The 16,220-nt window shown below is 47.8% G+C and overlaps 1 protein-coding gene across 1 annotated transcript in view; it reads right to left on the bottom strand.

Moving 5' to 3' along the window:
- Positions 1-15,979, bottom strand: part of HDAC1 (histone deacetylase 1) — a 37,759-nt gene extending 21,780 nt beyond the window's left edge. The window contains exons 1-2 of the mRNA XM_062190874.1: positions 15,854-15,979; positions 8,038-8,150 (exon numbers count right to left, since the gene is read on the bottom strand). Of these exons, the coding sequence (XP_062046858.1) occupies positions 8,038-8,150; positions 15,854-15,902 (162 nt within the window). The 5' untranslated portion in view covers positions 15,903-15,979. The remainder of the gene's footprint in view (positions 1-8,037; positions 8,151-15,853) is intronic.
- Positions 15,980-16,220: the final 241 nt, after the last annotated feature.

The following is a 16,220-nucleotide window of genomic DNA, read 5'->3' as shown; positions in this document are numbered from 1 at the left end:
TGATTCCTGCTGACCTCTCTGACAACCCTCTAAATATTTTGTGCTGTAGCCCAAAGAATACCAAATTTAGCAAGTTTAGAAAACTTCCTGCTTAAAAAGCACACAAACAATACTAAAATTAAGAACTTCTGTGCATTAAAGATACATTACAGCAAAAAGAAAAAACTAGAGTAGAGGTTATTTATAGCAATATACTGACACTGGAAGAACTACCACAAATTGCTAAGAAAAAGCCAAATGATGGGGCTGGTGCTGTGGCGTAGCAGGTAAAGCCACCGCCTGCAGTGCCGGCATCCCATATGGGTGTCGGTTCGAGTCCTGGCTGCTCCTCTTCCCATCTAGCTCTCTGCTATGGCCTGGGAAAATAGTAGAAGATGGCCAAGTCCTTGAGCCCCTGCACCCATGTGACAGACCCAGAAGAAACTCCTGGCTCCTGGCTTTGGATCAGCTCAGCTATGGCCGTTGTATTTATTTGGGGAGTGAACCAGCGGAATAAGATGCTTTCTCTCTCTCTCTCTCTCTCTGGCTCTACCTCTCTCTGTAACTCTGTCTTTCAAATAAATAAAATAAATTAAAAAAAAAAAAAAAAAGCCAAATGGGGCTGCAATTGTGGTACAGCAAGTTAAGCTACCACCTGCTTAACTAGCACCCATATCTGAGTGCTGGTTTGAGTCTCAGCTGCTCCACTTCCAATCTAGCTCCCTACAAAAGTACCTAGGAAAGCAGCCGAAGATAACCCAAGTACCTGGGGCCTTGCCGTCCAAGAGGGAAACCAGGATAGAGCTCCAGACTTGTAGTTTTGGCCAGGCCCAGTCCTAGCCATTATAGTCATTTGGGAAGTGAAACAGCAGACAGAAGATCTCAATCTCTCTCTCTCTCTCTCTCTCTCTCTCTCTCTCTCTCTCCTTCAAATAAATAAATAAGCCAAACAATCCAAGAGGAAAATGGGAAAAAGAAATGAAAAGACATTTCTTCACAGCAGAAGAAACTACATGGATAATAATTTCATTGGTCATTAATGATGTGTAAATTAAGATCACTATTAGAGGGGCTGGTGCTGTGGCATAGTGGGTAAAAGCCACTGCCTACGGTACCAGCATCCCATATGGGCGCCGGTTCAAGATTGGCTGCTCCACTTCTGATCTACCTTTCTGCTATGGCCTGGGAAGGCAGTAGAAGATGACCCAAGTCCTTGGGCCCCTGCACCAATGTGGGAGACCCAGAAGAAGCTTCTGGCTCCTGGCTTTGGATCAGTGCAACTCCAGCCATTGCAGCCATTTGGGGAGAGAACCAGCGGATGGAAGACCTCTCTCTCTCTGCCTTTCAAATTAATTAATTAATTAATTAATTTTAAAAAAAGAAAGTGTTAGACATGATACTACTTGGATATTTCTACTATGTTAAAAAAAAAATCACTGTTAGATAGGGTTTTATACCCAGTTGATCTGCAAAATTTAAAATTCCAATTCCCAATATAGGAGAGGAAGTAACTCAAGGTATTTCATACATTGTCAGTGAGAGTACACATCCTCTGAACCACACTGAAAAGCAACATGGCATTTAATGTTCACATACCCTACAATACAGCAATTCTACTCCTAAAGATAGAGCCAAAGACACTCCTACACATGGCTGGGCATTGTGGCGCAGCAGGTTAAGCTGCCACTGAGACACCTTCCTCCTTTATCAGATTGCTTGGTTCAAGTCCCAGCCACTCCACTTCCTTTCTAGTTCCCTGCTAACACACCTGAGAAGCAGCAGATGAGGGCTCAAGCACTTGAGTCTCTACCACCCATGCAGGAGGCCCAGACAGAGTTCCTGGCTTCTTTAGGGAGTGAAGCAGCAGACAGAGATACGTCTTTCTGCATCTTTGTGTCACTCTTTCAAATACATACATATACGTATAGAGAGAGAGCTATATATATGTATATGTATATATATAAAGGTTATATATATATACATATATAGATATATATGTATGTATGTATATAAAGATTATATATGTGTGTGTGTGTGTGTATATATATATATATATATATATACATACATACATATTTAAAGATGCTTGTTTCCCACATCAGAATGCCTGGCTTTTATTCCTGGCTCAGACTCCGGACTCCACTTTCCTGCTAAGGCAGACCCTAGGAGGCAGCTATAATGGTTCAAGTAATTGCACTCCTACCACATAAACTGAAGACCTGGATTGCATTCCGGGCTCCCAGCTTCAGCCCTAGCCATTGTAGGCACTGGGGAGTGAGTGAAACAGTGGATTGAGTTCTTTCCCTGTCTGCTTCTCAAATAAGCAAATTATCAAGTTAATTTTTAAAAGCCTTGATTAGGAATTTTTGTAAGTAAATATAAATCAGTGGTAATATAACATTTCACACACCTACCTAATTAGGCAAAAAACTTAAATTTGACAAAATCACGTGTTGGTAAGGACTAAAAGCAACAACAATTCTACATCGATGGCAACTATGAATCATTTTTGCTTTAAATATGTGCATATGTGCTGACCCAACAATTTTACTCCTAGTGTATCCCTCTAGTGGAACTCCAGCATATGTCCAACAAGACACATGTTCAAGAATGTTCAGAGAGGGGCCGGCGCTATGGTGCAGCGAGTTAAACCCCTGGCCTGAAGCGCTGGCATCCCATATGGGCACTGGTTCTAGTCCTGGCTGCTCCTCATCCAATCCAGCTTTCTGCTACAGCCTGCAAAAGCAGCAGAAGATGGCCCAAGTCCTTGGGCCCCTGCACACACGTGGGAGACCCAGAAGAAGCTCCTGGCTTTGGATCGGCGCAGCTCCAGCCTTTGCGGCCATCTGGGGAGTGAACCAGCGGAAGGAAGACCTCTCTCTCTCCGTCTCGACGTCTCTCTGTAACTCTGTCTTTCAAATAAATAAAATAAATCTTAAAAAAAAAAAAAAAAAGAAAAGGAAAAAAAGAATGTTCAGAGAGGCAGGCTTTTAGCCTAGCAGTTAAGCCACTGGTTAGGACCCCGGTGCCCCACATTGCAGTACCTGGGTTCAGCTCCTGGCTCTGGCTCCTCATTCCAGTTTCTTGCTAACGCAGACCCTGGGAGGCAGTTATGAAGGATCAAGCAGTTGGGAACCTAGATTGAGTTCCTGGCTCAGGGTTCCAGGCCTCTGGCTGTTGTAGTATTTCGGAAGTGAGCCAGCAGAGGCGAGTTTCTTTCTTAAGTCTTTCCTTCCTTCCTTCCTCCCCATCCTCCCTCTCTCTCTCTCTTCCTGCAGGTATTGTTAGTGAGCCAGCAGAGGCAAGTTTCTCTCTTTTTTTTCCCCCTTCTTTCCTTCGTTCCTCTCTCTTCCTCTGCCTCTCAAAAAAAATAAGTAAAGCTTTTTTAAAAACCTAAAAAAAATTAAGAATGTTCACAGTAGTGTTTATAATGACCAAAAAACAGAAATAAATCAAATGATCACCACTAATAAGGTAGACAAATTGTAGTACATTATTTCAGTGAAGTACAGTAAAAATAAATACCACTACATGCTTCAATATTTATAACTCTCAGCAACATGTTGAACAAAAAAGGCAATCATATAATAAATACTCTATGATTATAAAACTAAAAAATACAATGTTTAAAAATATGCACTAGTAGGCCGGCGCCGCAGCTCACTAGGCTAATCCTCCAGCACCAGCACAACGGGTTCTAGTCCCAGCTGAGGCACCGGATTCTGTCCCGGTTGCTCCTCTTCCAGTTCAGCTCTCTGTTGTGGCCTGGGAGTGCAGTGGAGGATGGCCCAAGTGCTTGGCCCTGCACCTGTATGGGAGACCAGGAGGAAGCACCTGGCTCCTGGCTTCAGATTGGTGCAGCGCGCTGGCCGTAGAAGTCATTTGGGGGGTGAACCAACAGAAGGAAGACCTTTCTCTCTGTCTCTCTCACTGTCTAACTCTGCCTATCAACAAAAATATATATATATATATATATATATATGTAAATATATATATATATGTACTAGTAAAACAAAAGAGAAAAGGAAGGAAATAATAAATCTCAAATTCAGGGCAGAGTTAATTCTAGTGAAGAAGAAAAGAAGAAAGGCTTAGAAAAGGATACACCAGGATTTTTACAGTAATGGAAAGATTCTTAAACTAATGATATTAATTGAATTGATTCTTTATCATACATACATATATATATATATACACACACATACATATACAAACACACACTATAAAAATCCTTTCATAGCCACTCAATATTTAATAAAAACACTTTCTTAAAAAAAGAACAAAAGAACAGAAGGCGATGAATAAGAAGCCTGAGAATATACAAAATTAGCACCGCAGGCAAAGAAGAGAGCAGAATTCTTGATTATGTAAACAGGAAGGTGTCTGGATGTAAAGTGAGAATATAGGTTCTGGGAGAGATTAATCAGATGTACGAGACAGAATCTGGGAAAGGACCAACAAGGGTGAAATGAGGGTGAAATTAAGTGAAAAAGACCTCAGCGGGCCTCCTTCAGGTAGAGAGGTGATGTAACAACTTCCAACAGCAGTCTAAACAACTTCTTTCAGGTATGACTCCCAGAAGACATCAGTTTTGGGACAGAGCCTAAATTAATAGCCACTTTTACTTTGTGAAAGGGATGGATGGATCACAGACAGCTCTATGGGAAGGGTAGGAGGGATGAAGTCAGAGAAGCTGGAGAGAAGGACCAAATGGACACTCAGTGGAGAGGCAGAGGAGCAGGTCACATTAAGGACAACAGGTCTAAGGGCTTGCGCTGTGGCATAGCAGGTAAAGCCACCGCCTGCAGTACCAGCATCTCATATGGATGCCAGTTCAAGTCCCAGCTGCTCCACTTCCAATCCGGCTCTCTGCTACAGCCTGGGAAATCAGTAGAGGATGGCCCAAGTCCTTGGGCCTCTGCACCCATGTTGGAGACCCTGAAGAAGAAGCTCCTGGCTCCTGGCTCCAGATAGGCCCAGCTCTGGCCATTGTTGCAGCCATCTGGGGAGTGAACCAGCAGATGGAAGACCTCTTTCTCTGTCTCTGCCTCTTTGTAACTCTGACTTTCAAATAAATAAATCATAAAAAAAAAAAAGAAAGAAAGAAAGAAAAAAAGACAACAGGTCTAGCGTTAGGGAAGAGAGATGATACTAGGGTTTTGCTTTAAAAGTTTATGATAGGGGCTGGCACCATGGCACAGCGGGTAAAGCTGCTGTCTGTGGAGCCATCATCCCATATGGGGGCAAGTTCAATCCACTTCTTTTCTTTTTCTTTTTTTGGACAGGCAGTTAGACAGTGAGAGAGAGAGACAGAGAGAAAGGTCTTCCTTCCGTTGGTTACTCCCCAAATGGCCGCTATGGCTGGTGTGCTGCGCCAATCCAAAGCCAGGAGCCAGGTGCTTCCTCCTGGTCTCCTATGCGGATGCAGGGCCCAAGCACTTGGGGCATCTTCCACTGCCTTCCTGGGCCACAGCAGAGAGCTGAACTGGAAGAGGAGCAACCGGGACAGAATCCGGCACCCCAACCGGGACTAGAACCTGGGGTGCTGGTGCCGCAGGTGGAGGATTAGCCTAGTGAACCGCAGCGCCGGCCTCAATCCACTTCTGATCCAGCTCCCAGCTAATGCGCTTGGGAAAGCAGGATGGATGGCCCAAGTGTTTGGGTCCCTGCACCCATGTGGGAGACCCAGAAGAAGCTTCTGGCTCCTGGCTTCGGATTGGCTTAGCTACGGCTGTTGCAGCCATTTGGAGGTAAACCAGCAGATAGAAGATCTCTCTCTCTCTCTCTGTCTCTCCCTCTCTCTGTCCAGAACTCTGCCTTTCTGCCTTTCAAATAAATAAATAAATCTTAAAAAAAAAAAAAAAAAGTTTATAAGAACACCACAGGGAAAGTCACCTCCCATAAGGGAGTTACTGCTGGTGGTCTCCCAAAGAGCCATCCTGTTCCGTCTTTCTTGGTAACAAATTTCAGTTTAGCTGGATATTAATGTACCCAGCCCTAGGGATAGAATCATGATTAGCCTAGGCCAGCTCTGGTAATTTTATCCGTCTACACTGGTGAGTGGTCTGAGGAATGATACGATGGGAGGTAAGGGGAAGTGTATCGGGAAGCTTCTGGGGAGAGTTTTTCTCCTTGATAGAAAGAGCAAGGTGGCTCCCCAGAGTTCCTGAAAACCTCTGCTGCCTTGTATGCTTTCTTCCCCACCTGTTCTTCACACCTGATAAAGCACTGTGGTCCCAAGGTCTGCTCACCCTGTCTACCTTCCCCAGTTGGCTCCACCAGCTCCAGAGACATGACAAAGCCATCTGGGACAGAAGACTCATCTCCTTTCAGTCTCTGGAATGGTGAGAAGGATGCTGCTGTTGCTAGGTTACTCAAACTGTCAGTACAGCCTTTAACAGCAGGCACCATGCCATAAAGCAACATGGGCCCCCAGCCCCTCTTTATTTTCTCACTTGGACTCTAGCAACAGGCTCCTAAGTGGCCTACCTGCTTGTAAAATACATGCCTATCTATTCTTATCTCTTTTATTTAAAACCCTTCACTTTTCCCTCACCACCTCCAGAACAGATTAAATTGGGAACTACTAAACCACATTTGGTCCGCACGTGTATTGATGTGTTTTATGTACAAACATTTAAAACAAAAACCCTGTGCCAACATTTTAAACCGAGGAGATTTTGCATACTAATTTTAATTTCCAGCTTCTTAAAATCTGGAAGACCAGGTAGAATCAAGTGGAGCTGAGACTGGTGGCTAGACAGAAGCCTACACTCTCTCGTAACCACAGACTTGGCAACTTGTCCGACACAATCCCCAATCACTCCTTTTTCAGCCATTGGATTTCCAACCCTGGCCTACAAGAGTGGCTTAGTACAGCACATCCAACCCTGGCTGACCTCTCCAGCTCTACACCCCCCCTCACGTCTGTGAATTCACATTGTGTCCCTACACATAAAAAACTGATTTTTCCTCAAATACCTCAGCCTTTTTCCATATATAATATGCATATGCATATACTGCATATATTCTTCCCCCTACCAGTCCCCTCCTGAACTCAAGGATAACTTGGGAGACCCACATGGGAGACCCAGAAGAAGCTCCAGGCTTCTGGCTTCAGAATGGCCAAGCTCCAGCCATTGCAGCCACTTGAGGAGTGATCCAGAAGAGAGAAGACCTCTCTCTCTCTCTCTCTGTCTGTCTCTCTCTGTCTATGTCTCTGTAACTCCACCTTTCAAATAAATAAGTAAATCTTAAAAATAAATAAGTGGAGCAGCCAAGACATGAACCAGCACCCATATGGGATGCCAGCTTTGCAGGGAGTGGCTTTACCCACTACACAACGCCAGCCCCTCCAGGCTAAATTCTATTCAATCTTTAAAATGTCTTATATATCACTTCCTAGAATCAATTCAAGCCCCCTTTCCTCCTTCCTTCCTCGTTATCTCTGCATCTTGCACATTTTCTAAATTGTTGCTCTTACACACTGCAGGATAATTTATTTATATGGGGGTCTCCTGCAGCTGGGAATTGAATACAAGTGCTCCGAAGTGGAACACAAGCATCTTAACTGATAGGCCAATGCCCACATTTGCTTAATGAGTGCATGGTTTAGAAAATCAGACACTAGGCCGGCGCCGTGGCTCAACAGGCTAATCCTCCGCCTTGCGGCGCCGGCACACCGGGTTCTAGTCCCGGTCGGGGCACCGATCCTGTCCCGGTTGCCCCTCTTCCAGGCCAGCTCTCTGCTGTGGCTAGGGAGTGCAGTGGAGGATGGCCCAAGTCCTTGGGTCCTGCACCCCATGGGAGACCAGGAGAAGCACCTGGCTCCTGCCATCGGAACAGCGCGGTGCGCCGGCCGCAGCGCGCCTACCGCGGCGGCCATTGGAGGGTGAACCAACGGCAAAAGGAGGACCTTTCTCTCTGTCTCTCTCTCTCACTGTCCACTCTGCCTGTCAAAAAAAAAAAAAGAAAAAAAGAAAATCAGACACTAAATGGCATTTGGGGGACCAGAGCTGATGAGGTAACAGAGGGGAACCCTCGCAGTAAGTAACTCACATAGATTTCCATTTTCCGGTAGAGACCATAGTTGAGCAGCAAGTTGTGAGTCATGCGGATTCGGTGAGGCTTCATTGGATGGCCTTGTCCATAGTAGTAATTCCCAACATCACCTGAAGAACAGGAAGAGTTCTGATGACCGTTAGACACATACTCCCAGGAGAACCCAGAAATTTTTACAGCAATCTGTCTTTCTGGGTTATTTCTTGAGCCCAAGATTATCTTTCTACCTAAAAGAAACGTAACTCCAAAAGAAAAACACAACAAGCTGGAGTCTCTGGTGAGGTCAGCACTTAAAGATCAGGCTAGCCCATTTTCTTCTAGAACCCACAGGCTCGAGATAGCATGAAGGGTTCATTCCTAGCCACTGGAGAATAGCAGCCAGTGAGGTGATTCACCCCAATATACCTCCAAGGAATTCCCTCCCACAACAGAAAAACAACCATTAATACTCAGAATTATTATAAGCCACAAGTCACCTCTGATATATTGTGACACCTTAAATGTCAGAGCAAATTCATTTTATTTTCTTACTGGATCCTCACAATAATAGTAGAAAATATATAGGACAGGGAGTATTATTCTTATTTTATAAGTAAGAAAACTACACCTTTATCATTGCTTGCTCTATGCAGAGGTGGGGAATTTTTCTCCGCCAAGGGCCATGTGGATGGATATTTATATCATTCATGGGCCATACAAAATTATCAACTTAAAAATTACCCCACTGCAGATTTACTGAGCTTCAAGTCCCACTGCAGTTGAGGCCCATGGGGCTGATGTTCTCCACCCTGAATAGCAACAGCCCCTTTTTTTAAAGTTTATATATATATATGATTTATTTATTTAAAAAGCAGAGTTACAGAGGGATTTTCCATCAGCTGGTTTCCTCCCTAAATGGCCGCAATGGCCAGGGCTGTGTCAGGCCAAAGCCTGGAACTTGGAACTACATCCTTGTTTCCCACATGGGTACAGGGGCCCAAGCACTGGGCCATCTTCTCCTGCCTCCTAGGTGCATTAGCAGGGAGCTGGATGGGAAGTGGAGCAGCTCTTACAGAATGTCAGCATTGCAGTCAGTGGCTGAAACCATCGCTCCACAAAACACTGGCCCCTGGCAACAACATTCCAACTGGTCCTTCTGTCTTCCATTCAAACAATCTGCTACACTATCACCAGAGTTATGTTCCTAATGCACACTGATAACATCACGCCTCTGCCCAAAAATCTTTAATGGCTCCCTATTCCATATAGGATAAAGAGTAGAAAAAACAGGGCCGGCGCTGTGGCGTAGCAGGTAAGGCTGCCACCTGCAGTACTGGTATCCCATATGGGCACTGGTTCAAGACCCGGCTATTCCACTTCTGATCCAGCTCTCTGACACAGCCTGGGAAAGCAGTGGAAGATGGCCCAAGTCCTTGGACCCACACGGGAGACCCAGAAGAAGGTCCTGGCTCCTGGCTTTGGATCAGCGCAGCTCCAATCATTGCAGCCAACTGGGGAGTGAACCAACAGATGGAAGATCTTTCTCTCTCTCTCTCTCTCTCTCTGCCTCTCCTTCTCTCTGTGTAACTCTGACTTTCAAAAAAATAAATAAATCTTTCACAAAAAGAGTAAAAAATAACTTCAGTAGCCTAGCATTCAAAGACTTTCTTAATCTTCCCTTCTAGCTTTATCTGCTGCTACCTACAACCACCCTCCCCAACAAAACACACTCATTCATACTCACTGTCTTTAGACCAGCACAGACAAACTATAACCCTTGGGTAAAATACAACTGGCTGCCTGATTTTGTAAATGATATTTTACTGTAGCACAACCACACCCATTGGTTTATATATTGTCTATGGATGTTTTCACACCCCAGTGGCGGAGCTGGATAAATAAGTAGTTGCCACAGAGATCCACCAATCAGGCAAAATGAAGCCCCAAAACTTTACCATCTTGCCCTTTACAGAAAACATTTGTCAAGCTATGCTCTAGGCACATCAGATCATTACCAGCATCCTGAAAGAGGCATTGACTTCATAGCGAAGTATGTTTTGTTCAGACTATTCCTTCAACCTGGAATGTGCTGCCTTCTCGATCCTCACACTACAAAGCCCGGCTCTGGCTCTAAATCCTTTCTCCATTAAAATAAATAGCCTTTTGGCCGGCGCCGTGGCTTAACAGGCTAATCCTCCGCCTTGCGGCACCGGCACACCGGGTTCTAGTCCCGGTTGGGGCGCCAGATTCTATCCCGGTTGCCCCTCTTCTAGGCCAGCTCTCTGCTATGGCCCGGGAAGGCAGTGGAGGATGGCCCAAGTGCTTGGGCCCTGCACCCACATGGGAGACCAGGAGAAGCACCTGGCTCCTGCCATCGGATCAGCGCGATGCGCTGGCCGCGGCGGCCATTGGAGGGTGAACCAACGGCAAAGGAAGACCTTTCTCTCTGTCTCTCTCTCTCACTATCCACTCTGCCTGTCTAAAAAAAAAAAAAAAAAAAAAAAAACAGGCCTTTTCCTCTAAATGTAATTTGTATACAGCACTCCATTAATTTTGCATCTGAATTATTTATGTATCTATCTACATCTACAAGACTGGGAACCCCTTGAAGGCAAGAACTAATAAGCCCTGTATATCACAGAGGTTCAATAAAGATTCATGAATTGAATGTAGACTCAGAGAAGTGCCCAGCAAAGATCACACAGCTAATGAATGTTCTGGGAGTCAACTCTCTCTTTTTTTTTTAAGATTTATTTAATTTATTGAAAGACAGAGTTACAGAGTGAGGGAGAGGCAGAAAGAGGTCTTCCATCCGCTGGTTCACTCCCCAGATGGCCGCAACAGCAGGAGCTGCAGAGTTACAGAGGGAGGGAGGGAGGGAGGAAGGGAGGGAGAGAGAGAGAGAGAAAGTCCTCCATCTGCTGGTTCACTCCCCATATGGCTGCAACAGTCAGAGCTGGGCCAACTGAAGCCAGGAGCCAGGAGCTTCTTCCAGGTCTCCCACGCAGGTGCAGGGGCCCAAGGACTTGGGCCATCTTCTACTGCTTTCCGAGGCCATAGCAGAGAGCTGGATCGAAAGAGGAGCAGCTGGGACTAGAACCGGTGCCCATATGGCCCATATGGCCAGGGCTTTAACCCGCTGCGCCACAGCGCTGGCCCCTGGGAGTCAACTCTTTTGTCTCCAAATCTAGTATGCCAGAACCTACATTGGATTTCCTAATACCTACTTCAGTTTGTACTTGTTACAGGGTTCTGTGGGGCTACTTGGTAGACAGTTCCTTGAACAATGCTTCAAAATTGAGTGAACTATACACCCAAAGATCTCTTCTTAGAAGGCCATCAGGATGAGTCAGAGTTTTCAGCATGCTATGTAAAGAAAGGCCTGGGCCTCGATCCCAGCAGCTTCCTTACCCAGCCAATGCTCACACCTGATATGCTCTACCTAGACACTACCTTAAACTTTTAAAGAGCTTTCCCATCACTGTTCTCATAACAGGAACTGTTATTATTTCAGTTTTACAAGAAAGCAACTTGAGGAGCCTAGCGCTGTGGTGTAGCAGGTGAAGCCACTGCCTGAAGCGCCAGCATCCCATATGGGTGCCGGTTTGATTCCTGGCTGCTCCACTTCCCATCCAGCTCTCTGCTGTGGCCTGGGAAAGCAGTGGAAGATGGCCCAAGGCCTTGGGCCCCTGCATCCACATGGGAGACTTAGGAAGCTCCTGGCTCCTGGCTTCAGTCGGCCCAGCTCTGACTGTTGCAGCCATTTGGGTAGTGAACCAGTGGATGGAGGACTTCTCTCTCTCTCTCTCTCTCTCTCTGCCTCTCAAATAAATTTAAAAAAAAAAAAAAAAGTGACCTGAAAAGTAAAGTATTTGCCCAATACTGCAGAACATCTGAATGCAGAGCCAAATCCGAATCCCGGGTAATGACCTCACTGCAAAACTCAGAGCTGCTCAAGAATTAGGAAGTCTAGTCCTCCTCCTTCCACTTTTTCTTTACTGAGAACATGGGATCAAACTGAAAAATGATGTAGCCATTAAATCACAGGTTCCAGTCTCAAATGGGCCCTCACCACTGCCCAGCAATCCTTGCAAATTTATTTCCCAAGGTCCCTCTTTCACAATAGCTATTTATGCTCCTCTCTTCAAGATTCCTACTCCGGGACTGGCATCGTGACATAGCAGGTAAAGCCTCTGCCTGTGTTGTCACAAGGGTACCAGTGTCCTGATCGCTCCACCCCTAATCCAGCTCCCTGCTAATGGCCTAGGAAAAGCCGCAGAGGATGGCTCAGGTGCTTGGGCCCCTGTAGCCCATGTGGGAGATCTGGAAGAAGCTCCTTGCTCCTGGCTTCAGTGTGGCCCAATGCTAGCTGTTGGGGCCATCTCGAGATAGACCCATCAGATGGAAGTTCTCTCTGTCTCTCCCTTTCTCTCTATAACTCTGACTTTCAAAATACGTAATTACATCTTTTAAAAAAAGAGTCCAGTGGCTAGTGCTATGGCAAGCAGGTAAAGATGCCACCGGCAGCACCAGCATCCCATGTGGGCTCAAGTCCTGGCTGCTCCACTTCCAATCCAGCTCCCAGCTAATGTGCCTGGGAAAGCAGTAGAAGATGGCCCAAGTACTTGGACCCCTGCACTCACATGGGAGACCCAGAAGAAGCTCCTGACCTCAGCCTGGCCCAGCCCCAGACGCTGAGGCCATCTGGGGAGTAAACCAGATGGCCTCTCCATCTCTCTGAAACTGTGCCTTTCAAATAAACAAATAAATCTTTAAAAAAAAAAAAAAAAGATTTCTATTCTACCAACTGCCCTCTGAGGAAAAGGAAGTCTCTTCAAACTTACCTACTTTGAACTTCCTGCCCTTGCCCCTTATCACAAAGGAAGGCCCTATCCGGCCTCTGATTTCCATCTCACCTGGCCTCCTCAGGAACCTCCATCACTACCAATCCCTTGCCTGTATCTTCAACCTCTTCCTCTCTTCTGCCTGTTTTCCATAAGAATTTGAATGTCAGGGTGGGTGCTGTGGCACAGGGGGCTCAGCCTCTGCCTGTGGCACCCGCATCCCATGTGCAGCTCTCTGCTATGGCCTGGGAAAGCAGCAGAAGATGGCCCAAGTGCTTGGGCCCCTGCACCCACATGGGAGACCCGGAAGAAGCTCTTGGCTCCTGGCTTCAGACTGGCTCAGCTCCAACTACTGCAGCCACTTGGGGAGTCAATCAGCAGATGGAAAACCTTTCTCTATGTCTCTCCCTCTCTGTCAGTAACTCTACCTCTCAAATAAATAAATAAAATATTTTTTTAAAAAATTTGAATGTCACTACAACACCCCTTCATGAAAAACCCTCTCTCTCTGTCTCAGACAAGGTTCCCTTTAAGAAGCTTCAACCTTATCTCTCTTCACCTATCCGTTCACTCCTGAACCTACTGCAGTCTAGCTCCTCCCCCAACTCCTGACAACACTTGCCCATTCACTCCCTACTTTGGCTTCTGTAACTCAACACTTTCCGGTTTACTTACCTCTCTGGCCACTCCCCCTGTATCTTTATTCATTTAATCAACAAATATTGATGAAGGGACTACTATGAGGTAGGCCCTGGCCTAGGGTCTGGGGATACAGAAGCACACTGCCTGCAAGACCAAACGGGCGGTCCCATCCACAAGGAGAGAGGCACTAGGCCTTCCCTCAGTCCGCTTCCTCACGCTTCCAGCCTGGAACTCCTTCTCTTTCCCCTACATAACTTCTCAAGTGATCACATCATCTTCTAACCTAGCTAAAATTGCCCTCTATTTGTGACAACTGATACCAAAAATCTCTATCCTCTCATTTCTGTCTTCTAAACGGCAGACCTGAATGGCCCACCACCTACCGGGTGCCTCTACCTGGATATCCCCTACACAGCAGTAGTCACTGAAGTTATGACTAGACATGCCGTTCTCCTACCCCTACCACCAAAGTCTGGCCCACAATGAAAACTGGGGTCACAGCCTTCTTCCTTACCCATCCATTCACTGATGTCCCAGAGTGACACAAGGGCACTTCATGGAGGGCTGGCCCTTTGGCATAATGGTTGAGATGCAGCTTGGGATGCCTACATTCCATACAAGTACTTGAGTCCCTGCCACCCATGTAGGAGACCTGGATTGAACTCCCAGCTCCTGACTTCCGCCTGGCCCAGTCCTGGCTGTTTTGGGCATTTGGGGAGTAAACCAATGGATGGGAGATCTTTCTGTCTCTGTCTCTCTGCTTTTGAAATAAAAATTTCTAAAGCTGGGGGCCAGCGCTGTGGTACAGCGGGTTAACGCCCCGGTCTGAAGCGCCGGCAGCCCATATGGGCACCGGTTCTAGTCCCGGCTGCTCCACTTCCAATCCAGCTCTCTGCTGTGGCCTGGGAAAGCAGTAGAAGATGGCCCAAGTCCTTAGGCCTCTGCACCCATGTGGGAGACCCGGAAGAAGTTGCTGGCTCCTGGCTTCGGATTGGCACAGCTCCGGCCGTTGCAGCCAATTGGGGAGTGAACCAGCAGATGGAAGATCTCCCTCTCTGCCTCTCTTTCTCTCTATGTGTAACTCTGACTTTTAAATAAATAAATAAATCTTTTAAAAAAATGCTTATAAAAAAATCTTTAAAGCTCATGGGAAATGCATATCATGAAAAAACTGCACGAATTTAAAAAAAAAAATGTGTACACCAAAATAAACTTATCTTTGAATTTCATTTTTCCATGGGCTTTTTGGCAACAATGTTCATATTTCTCAAGTCTAAAACTGATGATGGCGTGAACTTGCACTAAACTTCAATGATTCACAAGAGCCCTGAGAATAAAGTCCAGTTTCCTTGGGCGAGGACGCCCAGCCCTGGGTGACTCGGGCCCTATTACCTTCTCAACCCTCATCACTTGCAATCTTTCCCTCGCCCTGCTTCCCACCACACTAGGCCCCAAACCTAGGCCTCAGCCACGCTGTCAAACCACCTCCTGTGTTTCAGACGTTCCGTCCTCCCCGGAGCTTCTAAACTTGCTGTTATCTTTCCTTCCCTGCACCTGGCTCATAACTCCTGTTCTTCAGGTCCTGGCTGGGATGACACCACCTTCCCCGATTCCTCTGCTTCTCCGCGCTCCCATCACACCCTGGGCCCTTCTTTATCCCCAGCACCCAGGCTGGAGACGCCCAGCCTGCCACCCACTAGTTCCCCCTCCAGCCTGCACCCTAAAAATAGGGCATGGGACCTGGCCAGCCCCATGGCCCAGCATCTGAACACCACGTAGCACACAGCGAGCTGCTCAGTGGACTTCTGTCAAACGAAAGGTCTGTTTGAACAGGTTGCATCCCACCCCCACCCCCACCCCCACCCCGCCCCGTGCGATCCCGGGGCCCCGGGTTGCAGCAGCAACCGCAGGCCCTGCTCCGGGGCTGGGGGAGGGGAAGCAGGTGACCCATCCTGCAGGACTCGCCTCGAGGAAGCCGAGGAAGGCGCGGGACCGTGAAAGAGCTTCGTATTCAGAACACCCGTCAGATCCGGCCTCCCCCGCCCCCACCTCGGACTCGGCCTCCCCGCTGGGCGTCCCACTCAAACTCTCCACTCCGGACTTCTTCAGGATCTCGCCCGCAACATCACGCGGGCTTCCCGCACACGACGCCCTCTCGGCCTCAGCCTCGCCCTCCTTTCCTCTCAGCCTCCTCCCTCAGCCTCGACCTCCCCCTCTCAGCCTCCTCGCTCAGCCGTGCCCGCACGCCTCGGCCTCGCGCCCTCCCCGCTCAGATCTGCTCCGCTTCAGCCTCCCTCTCCCCGATCCGGCCCACCAGGCTCCGCCCCCGGCGCGCGGACGAGGCTCACCGTCGTAGTAGTAACAGACTTTCCTCCTGGTGCCCTGAGTCTGCGCCATCTTGCTCGGCTCCTGTCCCTCCCGTCGGTCGGTCCTTCAGCCCTCCCGCCCGCGGCTCCGCGCAGCGTCCGAGCCAGGGGGGAGGGGGCGGGCCTGCAGCGCGCCCCGCCCGTCCCCTCCCGAGCTCACCTATAGCCGCGCAGCCCGGGCACCACTCCAGCCAATCAGCTTGCGCGGGGACAGGCCCGGAACTCGGCAGGGGGCAAGGGCAGCCCTGAGAGGCCGCCTAGGGCCCCCTGGGCCTGTACCAAGGTCCGCGACAGAGGGGTGGGGGAGCTACCCCGGGACCGTACCATCAGTCCCGGGGGAGGAAAGGCG

The sequence above is a fragment of the Lepus europaeus genome, chromosome 5 (genome assembly GCF_033115175.1).
Source record: "Lepus europaeus isolate LE1 chromosome 5, mLepTim1.pri, whole genome shotgun sequence".
Lineage (NCBI taxonomy): Eukaryota > Metazoa > Chordata > Mammalia > Lagomorpha > Leporidae > Lepus > Lepus europaeus.
This window is presented reverse-complemented; position numbering and strand designations above follow the sequence as displayed.